Below are 17,115 nucleotides of genomic sequence, written 5' to 3' on the forward strand. Positions count from 1 at the left end.
GTTCTTACTTCGGAGGGTTGCGAGGCGAGCTCGTCCTCCTCTTGCACGGGCCGGACGATGAACCGAGCGGCGGTGTCACTGTCCGACAGCACCTGTACGGATAGGTTGCGATCCGTTTGGAGATTTAGGACTTGAGGGGATATAGTTTGCCAAATAAGATAATAAGATACAGCCTAGCGCTCCAACCAAGGCGCCTTAATCGAACTTATTCAAATTTTACACGAGAGGATTTAGAAGATATAAGGACAATAATAGTAACAGAAAAAAAGTTATTTTTTGTTCGGTTTCATAAAATGAGTTTATATAAAGTATGACAGCAAGCATTTGTATGATTTTCAGTCATTTCGATATTATTAAGTTGAGTAATGTTAAGCAAACAAAATATGTAATGCTAACATTTTTAAAATGTTTTCCGTATAAACTGTCATTAAAAGTATATCGGGAAGATAATAAAGTAAAGAGAAATGAAGAATAGTCAAAGAATGTGATAATATATCAAAGAAGTTATTATCACTTAAAATTTTTAAGCGCGTGTCACTTTACTTCAAACATAAGATTTATTTTTCAAAGTCCATGTAAATGATTCTTAAAAGTTTTCTTAACGCCAAAAAAGGTTTTAGGATTTCGGCTTTTTGAAACATTTATATAATGTCAAGGATAACAGCCCTACTTTCGGCTTAAGGAAGCCATTTTAAGGTAAAACCTTTGTTTTTTGTAGTGGCAAATGTTTAGGGTCACAAACAGTTTATATTGACATGGGTTGACTCAGTAATTTTTAGAAACGATCTCATTGTACATACTCGTATATCTCCAAAAAACGGATCGCAAAATACATATAAGCGTAAACGTGGTTCCAGACAAAGATAAATCAAAGTTCTGGAAACGCGTTAAATACGGTAATGAGGTAAATAAAGAAGTTGCAAGAAACATATTGACAATATTAGTAATGAACATGCTGAGATAAGCACAAACCAATTTGATATCGTTGTCATATGAATGTAAATATGAAAGGATATTTTATCATATCGGAGAATATAGGACAATGTTGTTTTTAACAAACTAAAAGAGCAAGGGACAACATATACTTCATGTATATACAGACATGCGTACCTCGGATCTGTCGCTGGCGGTTCGTAGTCTAGCGCCACCTGTTTGGAAGGTTGGCGGCGGGGGCCCCAGGGTGTCCGTGGAGCCTCGGTTGACCAGAGACGGATGAGTGGCCATGAACCGATGGATCACTGCTAGGTGGTTCATCGTCTGCTCAGCCACGTCTTCAAGTTTTCTAAGTCTGAACTCTACGCTCTGTGGATCGTATTTATATAATGTTTTTCAATCGATTTCTTTATTATCTTCATAGACAAATTTGTGCAAAAATATTTTACACTTTCAAAATAATTGTTATTCAAATCAGTGCAGCTGTGAAAACATTTACAACAAATAATCAGTTTTGAACGTCATGTATTTAATTGGAAAATTTTGTTTATCAAATACCACGAGTCATGAATGACAACGAAAGAAAAAGACTGTAATTTTTCAAGAAACATCGAAGTAAGAAACACATTTATTTCCTCTCAGAAATATTATAACAATAACGGATATATTGTTTTCATGTTGATCGTTGTAATGTTTCAAACGACCAGCAAGGGGGCCATATAAAAACGACACCAAGTGTTTCACAAATAAATTTCCGACTTTATTTTATATGTCGCGTACAAATTTTAGCAAATTAGCTGGCGTAGGCGGAAAAAAGGTCATAATGAATAAAACAAAAGGGATGTGTAACGATCCGGAATAGAGTAGGGTTGACACACAGATTTGTATCTGACACACGTAAAGATAATATAAGATAAGACGTGTAAAATCAGACAGAGGATGTAATCGAAATATTTGTTGATCTCTTAGACGATGAATAATGTAATAAACCTATTTATTCAAATTTAATTCGTATTTTGTTATTCATAAAGTGAGATTTCCATTGCAATTGTTGAGTTTCTGGGTGATTCTCAACAAATTGCGTTCCTAACCGGTAATAGTTTCCTGTCGGCATAATAGGAGATTGTAACAATAAAGTTTTACTCTGTAAAAATACCTTTGAATGCACATTTCAATATGATTTTGAACCTAACATTGAAAGGCATTAAAATTTAAAACTACATTATTTTTTGCGAAAATGCAAAATATATAAGACGTTACAAGGTACTATCATATTTAATGTAAAAAATAATAATATTTGACTTCCTATCCCTTAGATCATATCGCGTGCTTGGCTTCGCTTTCAGAACTTTTCAGATTTCACATCTCTCAAGTTAGCAATCTTACTTTTGATGAACTCTTTGAAGTATCTCAACCCTCATAATTTGAACACAATTACTATTCAGAATAAATAGTGTATAAATAATTTTGCCCGCAAATGATTCTAACATTAAAAATCCTGTATTTTTTCTTGGTTCACGTGATTGAATCAGTATAATCTCTCTACCAATTCTAATACGAAACTATTTTCCTACAACGAGCGTTCATGATACCAAAATATAACCGAGTCCTTCATGACTAGATGACTTGGTGTCACTAAAAAAACGATTTGAAAGTTTAAGTTTTGGAGTTCAACTAATTATATTCATGTAACGGTTCCATGAAAAGATATATTTTTATTTTATTTTAATTGTTTTGTGATTCTTTAATTTAGTAATATTCATATTTTTAATTATTCTGTTTTCTTCTATTTGAACCCAAATATCATTCGTACGTTGTACCATATATATTTTAGTAATTTTGATTATTTAATTGATTAACAAAATATTAAAGATGCCGAATAAGTTCTGGTCTTGTACTGTAACTGTTCTCCGAACTAAGAAAAAAACATTACTGCTAATCACTTGATATTTACCTTCACAGATTGCACTTGACAATTTGCCTTTTGATTTAGGTCCTCTATTTTGGTCGTGATATTTTCAACTCTATCTGTCGTATTCCTCACCCTTTCTTCGATCGAATTCGATAGTTTTACCTCCTAGAAAATGAAAGTCCATAAAAAACCATATTACGCGAAATGTCAGAGTAAAATCGAACGCTATGCAATATACCTGTTCCCTAAAATATCCTTCTACACACTCCTCTTCAAAGTCATACAACCTTTCCATATCTTCCTTTTCTAAGAAAAGTTTCAGTCCATTATCATATTGAAATCTTTTATGGGACACGTTTCTGGTGACCCATTTGCATGTGGCGTAAATGTGACAGAATATTATTAATGGAGGCGGTAGGACTGGTTTCTGTTCGTACTCCATGACAACAGTGAACCTTTGGAACATCCAGACCTGCGGGTTATTCTTATATTATAAACCTGAACGGAATTTGGGGTAGTCAGAAATAAAATACGTCTATAGACAATAAAATAACAAAATTCTTGTAAAGCATATAAAATCAATTTATGGTACAAAGTGATGAGAATATATTGTTGAAATAATAAAGGATATCATTATGATATGTTTTAACAGCTCCCTTTGTCACGTTTCACGGTATGTGTTATAATAACTCTGACGAACTTTATCACGATTTGCATTTAAATTGGAATTATTTCATAATATTATATATCTTTTCATGCACGTTTTATAATCTGCAACAGAAAGGCACATCCGACAATGGTATTAATTTTAGATTTGCATATGAGGGTTATTTACAGAAAATTAGAAGGTGTCGGATAAAATCATCTTTTGCATGTCTATAACGAAGGTTTTATAATGAGCCTCTATTGCAGATTCTAACACAGAGAAATAAAAACATAAAAAGCAAAAAGAAAGAACCTGATGCGAGACTTCATTGACTTCATTAAATATATTATTAAAGACAGCGATAAGGAGGTTAATGAGGAGTATATTGGCCACGAGGAGGTACACCGTCATCGCTATGGGCGTAATCCATCTCCCGGTCACACACTTTTTGTCCCCGATCCCCAAACCGCAAGGTGGATCAATGTCCGGGGCAAACACTTCCCCGTATAGCATGAAGTACGGTTGGAAGAATATCTATAACAATTTGGGAGGGTCAACAGAAAATCAAACAAAAAAAGGTGAGAAAAATCAATAAAATGTTTTCTTAATAAAAAAAAAAATAGGAAACTAGCGGTCTACAAAATATATAAACAACCAACGCAAAACATAATATAACCCTAAAACCACTCTAACGTAATCAAATCTCGCAACAGGCAGCTAATTACAACGGATATTACACTGCGGGTCATATCGTGATCTTTGGATTTAGACGTTCCTTTGAATTTCCCTCGATTTCTGTACAGTTTCGACGTTTAAAGTATTTGGTCCAATATCTTCTTTAATCTTCTTAAATCTCAACGATATGTCCAGCAAATACCAAAAAAAATAAAATGCAACCAAGACTACAAGACAACGTCAATTTTCGAAACCTGATGCGATACACCGTTGACTTCAATGAAGATATTATTAAAGACCGCTATAAGGAGATTGACTAGAAGGATATTGGCTATGAGCAGGTAAATGCTCATCACCACCGGCGGGACCCAATGTCCCACCCTGCATTCTTCGAGTCCTGGCAAACCACAAGGTGGTGCCATCTGTTCAGCGAATACCTCCCCATATAGCATGAAATACGGTTGAAAGAACACCTGTAAGTTTCGCTGATGGTAGTCACCACGAAATTTAATGTACATATCTCTTTATTTAAAAATGTTTATCTCTATTCCCAGTTGTGACGCAAATGCATTAAGTTCTATGCAAATGAACACGAATTATCGTTGTTCTTTTAAAAATATTCAAGAATGCAAAGTATCAAATAACCATCAACATTAATTTTCATGCAATTAAAAAACGGAATTCTGCAACTGTAATAAATTATTCTAAATGTCGTTTAGTTTTTGTCGGGCTTGGAAAACATTTTGCCTTCAACTGCTTAAATAGTTACTTCTATCAGCTTTTATTATTACGTTATTTGAAAGTTGTTTCAACTTGCCTCTCTTATTAGATACCAGCTGGCTTCTTTGTCAGGATATAAGATGGCCTGCCGCGCTACTCCGAAGGACATTAGCACGACGAGTAACAGAACCACGAAGTATATCATGTTCTTAACCATTTTACCCATCATCGTGACTAAAGGACCTACAATTTTTTTTATTGTTACAGCAAACTGTTTAAACCATCATTATAAATGTTTACTTGATATACGTTTCTAAAGAAAATTTATACAATTGAATAGTATTTAAAAGTGTAAAATAATATATATATATATTTAGGGAACACATATTTAATTTGAACCGAACCTTTAAATTTGGGTTGTTCACTTTTTTTAACTGCGACGCGGGAAAGTAGTTGTCGACGCGATTTGTGAGTGTTTTTGTAAATTAAATTTAAGTTGTTTAAGGTGTTCGTATTATTCTGTAAGTACGTTAGTTTTGTTTAAATAAGTGATTGGATATTTGTTTTCTTTTTAAATAACAAATAGTTAAAACTCTTTAAGATAATGAGAACTAAGATTTTCGCAGGTTTTATTCATTTAAATGAAACTAATATATTTCGGATATACTACGCGGATTTTATTAGTTTAAAACTACATAATCCCGACGTTTCGGTTACTTTTCATATCTCGTCTGCCCGTGATCACGGTTGCTAAAAAGTAACCGAAACGTCGGGATTATGTAGTTTTAAAATAATAAAATCCGCGTAGTATATCCGAAATATATTAGTTTCATTTAAACTCTTCAAGATGGGTCTGTTAACGTTAAGGTTTGTTTTGTTACTTAAAAGTACTGGCAACTATAAGACAACTATATGTTTTAATGATTTCGTTTGAAACCTAAATATATATATATATATTTTATAAACAACAAATTTGGATATCCTTTGAAGATTTACTTGATAGCAGGGAAAACAATAAAGGTATATTTTCTGTTTATGAGAGCCTTATGACATATATATTTGTGTGTAATAAATATAATATGTTACCTAAATACTTATTGACGCCCAATATATTAAGTATCCTCAGATACCAATATATTATATCAACGCAATATATGACGCGGCCGACATCCATGGACACAGCCCGCAAGCGCAGGGTGAGACCAACTAGGAAAAATATTATGAAGCCAGCATCGTAAGTATTCCACATATTCCAGGCCCACACGCTGAACTTGTGTCTGGGAAAGCAATTTTTAGGTCCTTGAGCAAGAAGACCAGCGAAATTTGTTGGAAAAAATATAACAGAGTTTACCGCTTCGAAATGAAAGCTCTAAATTTTCATTCTGTTTACCACTTATTATTATCCCTATCGAACAAGGTCACATAAGAAATTTTCCAATTAAAAAGCTTGCAACCAAGCGTTTTCAATCTAGTAAATTATCAAAGCCTAATAATCCCTTGTTCACGCGGCATTTCCCTGCAGGATGTTTGCATGGTCCGATAGCAAACATTGACACATGGTTTATTCACTGATAATTTCTGGTCATTTTTAGCAAAAAAAAAAAAATAAATTTCAGTGGGAAGGGAAGCCATTATGTGGGCCATAATGCAGTCAACAACCTGTTTATTAAAATATAATATAAAACGAGTTAAGATTTCTCTTCTGTAGTAAAGAACTAGCTAATGTTATATCAACGTATTTATGTGTTTAAAATTTATTGTACTATAAAATATTATTTCTGTTAGAGCCGCGGAGACATGTCGATTAACTTATTCCTATCAGCTCCAAGTATTTTTAAGATTTTTAAGATTACAAGTAAACTCACCTTATAGCTACGGGTTCCGATGTAATTATTTCTCTAATTTTTTCGCATAAGAATGTAAGTATGTAACATATTGAATATATCTCGGGTGAAGACGGCGTGGGATCCATCTTCACGAGCACAGTGTAGGTGAACATCAGCAGGAACAATATGTACGCGATCTGAGGACAAATCACTCAATCACAAAACAAGTTATTTTTATGCAATAAAATTAAATTTAAATAAAACTTGCATTACACAAACGGTACAAAATCTTTCTGTATTAGGCTTGACTAATTTTATTTTCGTTATAATTACTCAATATTATTAATATAAATCATGATTCAATGAAAGAACCATTTAAATATTGACACATTTCTAGTACATACATATATAAAATAATACATTTTGTAATAAAGAGTTATTTAAAATTTACCATTTTAAGAAGGGTAAATTTTGGTAATTTGAAAAAAATGACTTCAGGTTACTGCGTGAAGGTAGCAGATAAAAAAAAATTCTATAGCAAATGTTAAATAGTACAAGGATATTGAGAAGTTTTTGCTATACATATGAGATATCAATAAGATATACATAATATGTAGTTAAACTTTGTGAATAGAGATTACTTAAATGAGTTTTTGGAACCCATCAACCCAACCCAAGCACCAGCAGAAAAATAATATCAACAAACATATCTTTTAAGTTTCCTTTAAGATAAAGACTTTCGGGAATAAAATGATTTGTCATCCATATTTATGAATGTTGGGTTAAAAATGAGCAAATATTTAATGTAATACATTATCCCATAAACAGTTTGCGTTTGAGACTTGAGAATTTTATTCGTAACATTTTTTTTATCATGTTTTTCGTGGAAACCTTTGTTATTTCAGTGGATTTTTCCTTTCATTAAAATTTAACGTAAGCCTTGTTTTTTTCCATGTTACCGCAAGTAAAATTTACATGTTTAAATTACATAAAGAATTTTCTGTTGCTGTAATTTCTTTTTAAACAATAATTCGGTCACTTTAATTGCAAGCTATAATACCAAAACTTTGTTTATTAACAAAGGGCTTTGGTTCTTAAAGAGAACTGTAATGTAATTTTTATGTAATATTTATGAAGTCGTTGTATCTGTTTGATATCTTTTGTTAATGCTGTTTCAGTGTACTCACGGATGTTGGATCGACTTCGAAGAGAAACGAGAAAGTTCGAGAATATTTAAAATTATGAACAACATAAACAACAACTCACTCCCTTTTTATATTTCTTTACTTACGATTTTATAAGTAACCAAACTCCACGTCCATATTATCCCATCCATACTACACAAGTCCATAATTGTAAAATGTAAGTTTATATTGACATACAGCTAGAGTAACTCACCGAATCCGCCCAAAACTTAGTTATCGGTGCGGTAAAGAACTCATATATCTTCTTCCTCAATCTCAGCGGCCTCATCCTCTTGTCCTCCGGCACGTGGTACTCCGGCAGGTCACGGTATGTTGGATCCCAGCCGATTTTGCCGACCTTCCCGTTCTGATCAACACGAGTTTCACATTCGGCCCCTGAGCCAATCAAGGCCTGCTTGAGTATAGAAAATCGTATAGAGGTTACCAAGAATCCGAAACAAGACAGACATCACGCAATAAGCGAGGCAGTGGGCTACATAATTAGAAACAATAGTCCTCTAGAAGAGAAGTTTCTATGTGAGAAATATATTAAAAAAGGGTGATTTGATTCTCAAGAAGAAATCAGATAAAGAAATAGAAAAATATCCAAAATTTTTATGACTACCGTTTCTAATTGACTGTAGTATTTTTTTCATATCAGCTATAGCGTTTATTGCAATAAATTTTGTTGAAATTTTCTACGTACATGTACATGTAAAGAAAAAGACTAAATAAGAAGATAAAAGAAGCGAAAGCAAGGACAATAAAAAAGTTAAGTTAATGGTGTATGAGTGATATGTTTTTATAGGAAATTTTGTGGTATGATTGTTTCAGTTCCTTTATATTAAACGGCCACACAAGAAATGTCAAGCCTTTAAAGTAAGTCCCTCGATATAATTAATCAATGACACTTAACAATTTGATAAGTTCTTGTTTAGGGGCGTAATAAATCATGTTCTAAAAAAAGGTTTTAATAATTTTGCATGTAATTTTTTTTTTATACTTTGACATAATGGATGAATGGGAAAACCTGATGTTGTACAAATGACGAAGAAATATACGGAATTTTTTTATTCTGATTGTAATTGCAATTTAGAATTAATGACTTTCAGCATATTGACAGAATTTCCAACTAGGGTGTAGTGCATATTTATATCGATAATTAAGTGTAGAATCCGGATATAGTTGCGAGTAGAACGTGGTTGATATTTGTAGCATTATAAAAAAAATATTGAACAAAATAAACGGGCAAGGATAATAGTTCCAACATAAAGCCTTTCCTAAAAACTACGGCAAAGAGCAATACTGTTTTTTCTTGTGCGTTATTTAGAATTCAGGCTAATTGGTCTAAGGGTGCATTAGACTTCACGTGAGCTTTATATGATTTATAATCCATTCTGAAGCTTTGCATTGTGTGTGCGAGGGCCTTTTATATACCTTCGCCTTACAATGCTGTCCCGGTGGAATTATCTTCTTTATAGAAAGCGCTCCCTTCAGCTTCAAATCCCCGACCTATCGTTTGAAATATTTTACTCCAGATATCCTTATTTATATACTTAAGTATGCCTTACATTTCTTTTGAAAAATAACCTCTTAATGAATTAATTCTCTCATATTTCTCACATTATGCGTAAATTTTCATTCCTTTATTAAAATCAAATTTTTTATGGTCGCTGTCCGTGCAACCTTTTATGTTACAAGAATCACTGTTAAATATTTAATATTGGATAAAGTTGATAAAACACTGTCATAGTCTACGCTTTAAGGTTTAATTTGGTTTTCATGTTATACCTGAGTACTGTTGGTGGTAGGTTGGTTTGGTGGTACTATTTTCTTGATAGAAAGAGTTCGACGTTTCACCACTCCCACCTAAGTATAGTTCGACAAATGTATATATATTTTATGCTTCACCTGTCTTGATCTCAAAATTTTATGGATTCATTATTTTTGGTAAATAAATAAAACAAAAAAATATATATTCGTAACTAGCCTAGAGTTAAATGGTAAGTAAATAAAGTTATTAACTAACTTCTGACATTATATATCATACGTCTGACGTCGTTTCAACGTGAAGTAATAATAAAAAAGCAGTTGGTGCTTGCTTGTGCGAACGCAAAGCAAATATTTTATCCTCGACCTACTTTGTTTGTTGCTGAATAATACAATTTACAGGATAACTGAACTCACCTAACAATTCAAACTGAATAACACAACAGCTCAGAAACCATTTCGGTATAGTTATATATATTTATTATGTAGGTGCCCAAACCGAATGATGTACAAATGTTAGTATAATGTATTCAATATTAAATGTCTATTTGATTCGACTGTGGCTTTTTTGACTGTTATTCTAAGCCCAGCTATGTTCGAGTATATGAAGCATATGGTAAGCAACTAAACAATAAATTACCTCAGCGTCATTAGGGTCTCTGGTGCTCCTATCGTCCTCTAAGCTCTCGTTCTCGAGATGCTCTTCCTCCGTTTGCGGCATGAGCTGCAGTTCCTCCTTGGACTTGAACTCCAGTTGCAGAATGTACAGCGGACACAGCAGGCTCAGAATTACCTTTGACATCACGACAAAGCCGATGTGGCAAACGAAATGCTATGCTAACTATCACTTTGACTTAAGCGCCATGCAACAAATACTAAGGAATTGGCGCCGATTATGCGAGATAAATAATGACTGTCGTGTATGTTCAAAGTATAGTATAGTTATATTATATAGATTTGATGTAATTTTGTTTTGGGATAATCGACGCCAGTTGCATGCTCTTCAAGCGACTCATTGACACACAGACATCTATATCGTAAGTCTATAACGATATTGTTATTCTCTAATAACTACTACGTGCCAATACAAGTCTGTGCGTTAATAAGATGGAAGAAAGATAAGTGAGTGTGTGTGTTCGTTTCGTATGTTTTGTTCACCTTGAGGTTGGTGTTTTTCCTCGTCCTCAGCCCACCCATCCATAAGTCCGCTAGTATGATCTGGGAACAGGGATGGGCCAACAAAGCGCGGTGGTTAGCAGCGACGGCGAGACTCAGACAGGTCTGTCCCGACCAATTCTGAAGTTCGCAAGTCAGTAGTTGCTGTGCTTGGTCGTCGTCTTGACGGTAACAATAGTCCAACAGCTCGAGAGCTGTAATATCACCGATTTTATTATTTATCTACACTAAAAGGCAGATCTCTTAGTCTTGTGACCAGAAACCGCTGACGTTTATGTGTAAGGAATTGATATTTTTATGGTCCTCACCTTTGGTCTCAAACTCTTTTCCATAATGCCTCAACTCCTCATAAACTTCTGTTTCCATATCATCCTCTGCTGCTTCGTGGGCCATTGCTTTGTATAGCTTACAGGCCACTAGAGATTTAGCGAGAGCCTCTTCCCCATGAGTCCACATTAGCAATGCCATCTGATGGCGTTTGGTCAACACAGCCCACATCTAAAACATTTTTAAGACTTTGTTTGATTTCTCTCAATAAATACGTAACAATATTTTTAAATTCATTCATATTCAAAGTCAAAAGTTGCGATCATTATATATAATTTAATAAGTTATACGTAAGAGTTATCCACATTGTAATAATTTCTCACCAATAATTCATTGAACGGGTAGTCGAAGAGTGCCATTTCGGTGGTGACAGGCATGAAACCGGTGATGAGAGATAGTCCTCCAGCATTGTGACGGGTGAAGGAGGCGCTGTTGCGGTGAACATTTACGCTTTTGTTCATCACCTTCGCGTATATCGGACGGAACTTGCGGCGGGTGTAGTAGCATCTGTGGTAGCAATAGGACTATGTTCTTTAACAATTCGAATTTTTTTAGGCAAAGACATTATTCAGCGGATCTTAGTCTAACCTTATTTTACTTCTGTATTCGGAAACAGAATGTAATTGAATCTAATTATTATATTGGCCGATTAATTAAGATCTTTTAAGGCGCTTAATGAACATTCAAGATATATAATTAATAACAAAAATTTCTAAAAAATTTCTAAATATTAAAAAAAAATTAATGTTTGACGCTAAATCAGATAACATTATATTTTTAAAAATACATTTTTACAATAAAAATAATATATATATATATATATATATATATATATATATATATATATATATGTATATATGAAGTAGCCTTACATCACACCAAACACATAGCTGCTTTAAGTATAATAAAATTATAATTAACTATTTTCCCCGGTTTTCCACCTGCAAGATTTTAAAAACTGAAATGCCTTAAGTTTTATTTTTAAAAAAATCAAGCAAAATTGTTTACCCCTCCACTAATAACCATATCGAATAATGTTTAAAACAAACGAATCTTATAAAACCACAACCTTCTTACGTCGATCTCCTTGACACGAAAATTGCGGGATTGTAATTTTTATCGAATGATATTTTTCGTTTCATTCCTTTGTGACAAAGAAATCCTATCCGTCACTGACAAAGCGAGCCACCTCATGAAAATGAGATTTAAACTGAATAAATAAACTCTTATCTCACAGGAGCACGCGGCTGTTTGATTTATAGATGCATTGAAGGAATAAGAATGGTAATTTTAACATCACAAATTTGCATGGAAATGATTTTTTTCAATTAAATACACGTTTGTTTGTGTTTAGATATTAATTTCTTAGAGTTTCAAAAGTAAACAGTTGGAACTGGGTCATATATATGTGGTGTATATTAATACGTCCGTTGGAGATGTTGATTTCAATATAAAAATCATCTTCAAAGGAATATAATCTCTGTGGAATCGAAACGGGTTTAATATAAAAAAGCCTGGTGAACGTCCAAAAATGTACTTTTATATGAAATAACGATTACATTATTTATATGTATATGATAAACAATAGTAAATTATCGACTATCTTACCTGTAGGCGCCTCCCATCAGTTTGTTTATGACCAATCCTATATCATGCAGCGTGTAGACATAACCTCTGGGTAGATGCGGTCTGACATCCCTGAGGATGTATCTTAAGGTATTGCTCGGCCCGCTCTTAGTGTTGTAAAGTTCTTCAAGACGCGGTATAGTTAGAAATTTCCTCATAGAAACTCCATTCTCAAGGAGTAGCTTCACGAAATCAATTCTGTCATGCTCGAGAGCTTGCATCATCGCTTCGTCGAGGGCACCTACGAGATTATTTAACATTTATAGTCAGTGTAACAAACGGGATCATTATTATTTTTAAATTATAATAACCATTTATTATATTATTGACGTATATATTCCGAGTGATCTATAATTGTATATATCTTAAACTAACGAAAATTACCTTAGAGGAATATTCTATTAATATTTAAGAAAGATCGACGGGTTGGAGGAGTTGGTGAGTGAATATTTTATGAGATGTTTTAACATGTATCGGTTACATACAGACATAAATATTAACAATTCACGTAACAGCGAGGTGTTTTGTAAATGAGTTTATCATGGCATTATCAAAGGCATTAACGTAAGAATAAAAACCGAAAAATATATTAAATGAAATTTTTTATATTATACTTTTATATATATGTCACAAGTATAATATTTTAACATTTATACTATATCACCAGTTAAAGGAAAATGATTCAAAGGAATATATTTCGACAAAAGTCATCGGATATTCACCATTAAAATAAAGATATGACTGATAAGATGAAAAGATGTGAAAGATGAATGATTTTACTGAAAGAATTGTGCAAAATCCTGTTTATATTTAAGACCCAATAATAAAAATAAATCAAATTGCAACTACAATATATGTATATCAAGCCCAGGACATATGATATTGATCTGGTTCAGTCAGTAAATGCCTCCGATCACTTTACGCGATTACATAAAGTGATTTAACGGCCGAGCCATCGTTAGATTAGAATTGAATCGCTCATCCAAACGTATAATAAGTGTTAAAACTTCTAAGCGTACCGGTCGTCTAGAAATAAGAATTTGATTAAGTGGCGATAAAATTTCTTTGATGTTTACGTTTCAAGTAAAACATCCATATCAGATTGTAAACAATTGGCTTACATTAATTGCTGATACAAGATATTTCAAGTTTAATATTAGTGGTAAGCTTTTTTACATGTCCAAAAGATATGAGATGAAAAATAAAAATAGCACTTCATCATGATCAATCATTAATGATCTCACTTGACAGGGAGTTGAGTGTAGCTTCTAATGAGGATAAAGTGATTCAAAATAATACCAATTATTCGGTGGAAATTGATTTAGTTGTAACGATGTTTTCCCGTGCGTTGTTTGATATGAATAATTTATGAGCTCTCTGCGAAATGAGGTTGAGGCTATAAAATATATAGGAAGAATTCCTCATCTAAAGCACCCGAGGGTCCTGTGTATTTATAGGACGTAAAAATTTAACCCACCTGGCGGCCACTCCTGTCCATACACGAATATTTCGGACCTGGCTATGTCGTCCCTGTTCCAGGTCAAAGCCAGCGACAGCTGTTCGCTGGGTGACAGGTGCTGGGCTCGGAACAGTGCCGTCAGGATAACCTGGTCTAACTCCTGTACCTCTCCACCTTCAGCGCGTTCTTGAATCCGGAAGATCGTGATCTTGATTGAAAAAAATGTTGCTTTATTAAGCAATATATATATATATATATATATATATATATATATTTATATATATATATATATATATATATTTATATCGCTTCTTGAAATAACTTATATAAAATATTTTTTATATGTCAAACGAATTGAGTGAGATTTGACATAATAATCCATTTCTGTGTACATTTTGTGATATCATGAAGCTATTTTCCGTTGAATGTTGCAACAAATTCATTGTGAAGAATGTATTTGCAGTCGTTATATTGTCAAACAAATTTCAGGATAGCCGATCCCGTGTCGATGCAATTTCAGAATTACATTAACTGAAATCAATGTTTAGCTTAGCCGCATATTCGTTTCTATTCAAGTTACTGTTGTATGAATCGTGTGTGCAAAAATATATTAATATTATATTTCTATTAATATATACTAACGTTGGACTTCGCGTTACGATAAGCTCTAATAAAATATTTGAATTCATATCTAACTTCCTTTTATATTTATATCTATTCGTAAATCCAATTTGAATTCGTGGTGAGTATTTTAACGACTGCTGGTTAGTCTTATATAATAAATCAATCGGTTAATGTGCGTGTATTAATCCCTGGGTGTCATTCAATTCACACTAATTACTCTGTTGCGGACAATGTAGTGTTTATGTATTCTTTGATACAATATGTTTTTTAATAAAAAAATGTATTATTTAAATTATTGAATATATATATTGATAAATACTTTGATTAATAGAACAAGGGTAACAATTATGTCGCTTTAAAGTATTCCTATTAAATGGAAAGCGAGATATAATAATGGTTAAATCCTTAGTTAACATGTCGATGTTTTAATAATGTTATATAGTTTTCACAATGCACGTATAAAGTCTGCACAGTTCGGTAACATTTTTGAAATCGTTAGTCTGCACTGTACCAAATGTTAGGATTATATTGTCATTAAGAATTCTGCAACAATTACAATTAGAAGGAAATTTCTTCCACTAAAACTATTAAAAGCTCAAATACGACTGAAATCCGACTAAGTTTGTTAATTAACAATGTGTGTAATATTCGTTTATTTATTATATTTAATGCAATTTTATAATAACCGCCAAATAATAGTGAGAGGACATTTAAAAGGAATTTTCCATTGCCCTGTAAACATCTCGGAACCATCCATTTTATCATTCACATGGAAAATCCCGCGTATCTGGAGAGCGCTCGCCTCATTTGAATATTTACTAAGACGTTGAATCACTCAATTTGCACGGTTTAGCGATGAATGGATATGAATTTGGTTCTTTGATATTAATTCCGTAACGAAACCGGAATGATGAGGCTTTTAATTAAGTATACTTCATGTTTGTTTACTCAGTTCTCTTCAGGAAATGTAACTAGATTAGCTTACTGTAAACAAACTTCATAAATAAAGTTATGTTTTATTTATGTATTTTTTTATGTATATATAAATAAATATTTAAAAAAACCGAAAGCTATTCACGTGACAAATTTATAAGGTTTCTATTCAAATGATAATATATTTTTCAATATAAAACAAACGCCCGTTTTCTATCGAGTGGGAATTATATATATCGAAAGTAATTTTCAAATGCTCAAAATCTTAAATGTGCCATACATTTTGATTTATAAAAGAACTTCGATAAAATTTGTCTTATATTTAAATTAATACCATTATAGGTCAACATTGATACGAAATTAACAAAATTATCCGTTATTAAAATCCGGTTTTCATTGATACAAACAAAAAAATATTATATTATATTTTTTTTGATAATCAATTAATAGTTAATAATTACTCGATAAACATTATATGTAATTCAGGATTTCCTTTGTAACATCTTTGGCATGCAATGATGTAAATTGATCTTTGAACTATTCACAAAAATGTTTATTCCATACTAAATATTTTGCTTGAATAGTTCTTTGTAAACTATAATGATATTTAAGAGTTTCGCGACTTTCATTTAAATGAAACTAATATTTTGCTACTACTACGCGTATTTTATTATTTTTTTAAATTACATACACCCGACGTTCCGGTTATTTGCAGCAACCGTGATCACGGGCAGACCAAATGTGAACTGTTGGTCTTGTTGCTCGCTCTGTAAATTGTTTTCTACATACGTACCAAATTTTTCTTCTTGGTGCACTGAAGCAGTTCGCTGTAGAGACATTCGGCTTGTTGAAGCCCAACTTCGAAGGTCTTCTGAATCGTGTCGATGAGGAAGTCTCTCATCGACTCTAGCATCGTTTGCTCCCCTGTCTCTGATGCGTACCTTGATGGAGAAATTCAGCATCAGAGCGATTCAAAGAATTTATTGCACCTTTCAAACGGCCTCTCAATATTATTTCAATTTGTTTGATCCTAATTATCATATAATAATACGTTCGTTATAAAATTATAAAACAAACGAAAATATACTCTAATATACGGCAACATTTAAGTTTAAATTCGTATATTACTACATTATTTACAGTAGATACTGAATCGTTAATACTACGAAATTCAAGACATATTTTATTAAACAATACACATCAACGTACACAACATAGATCTTGTTACGAAAGTCCTAAACTAACACTAACTTTAAGTGACTTGAGGTGAAACTAAGATTACGAACTAATGTATTATTAGTCGA

General features: G+C 32.7%; 1 protein-coding gene across 7 annotated transcripts in view; it reads right to left on the minus strand.

Moving 5' to 3' along the window:
* LOC116771730 (transient receptor potential cation channel trpm) overlaps nucleotides 1-17,115 on the minus strand; it is a 133,883-nt gene that overhangs the window by 9,746 nt on the left and 107,022 nt on the right. For 4 of the 7 annotated variants that reach the window (XM_061528218.1, XM_061528216.1, XM_061528214.1 and 1 more), the window contains 16 exons: nucleotides 16,605-16,752; nucleotides 14,273-14,462; nucleotides 12,778-13,036; nucleotides 11,493-11,676; nucleotides 11,151-11,340; nucleotides 10,825-11,036; nucleotides 10,307-10,459; nucleotides 8,111-8,311; nucleotides 6,752-6,909; nucleotides 5,973-6,163; nucleotides 4,984-5,129; nucleotides 3,804-4,025; nucleotides 3,084-3,317; nucleotides 2,888-3,010; nucleotides 1,111-1,302; nucleotides 9-92 (listed from right to left, as the gene is read on the minus strand). In XM_061528218.1, the coding sequence (XP_061384202.1) occupies nucleotides 9-92; nucleotides 1,111-1,302; nucleotides 2,888-3,010; nucleotides 3,084-3,317; nucleotides 3,804-4,025; nucleotides 4,984-5,129; nucleotides 5,973-6,163; nucleotides 6,752-6,909; nucleotides 8,111-8,311; nucleotides 10,307-10,459; nucleotides 10,825-11,036; nucleotides 11,151-11,340; nucleotides 11,493-11,676; nucleotides 12,778-13,036; nucleotides 14,273-14,462; nucleotides 16,605-16,752 (2,887 nt within the window). The remainder of the gene's footprint in view (nucleotides 1-8; nucleotides 93-1,110; nucleotides 1,303-2,887; nucleotides 3,011-3,083; nucleotides 3,318-3,803; nucleotides 4,026-4,983; nucleotides 5,130-5,972; nucleotides 6,164-6,751; nucleotides 6,910-8,110; nucleotides 8,312-10,306; nucleotides 10,460-10,824; nucleotides 11,037-11,150; nucleotides 11,341-11,492; nucleotides 11,677-12,777; nucleotides 13,037-14,272; nucleotides 14,463-16,604; nucleotides 16,753-17,115) is intronic. The other 3 variants (XM_061528219.1, XM_061528215.1, XM_061528220.1) reach the window with 2 other exon arrangements.

Source organism: Danaus plexippus (genome assembly GCF_018135715.1).
Source record: "Danaus plexippus chromosome 16 unlocalized genomic scaffold, MEX_DaPlex mxdp_23, whole genome shotgun sequence".
Classification (NCBI taxonomy): domain Eukaryota; kingdom Metazoa; phylum Arthropoda; class Insecta; order Lepidoptera; family Nymphalidae; genus Danaus; species Danaus plexippus.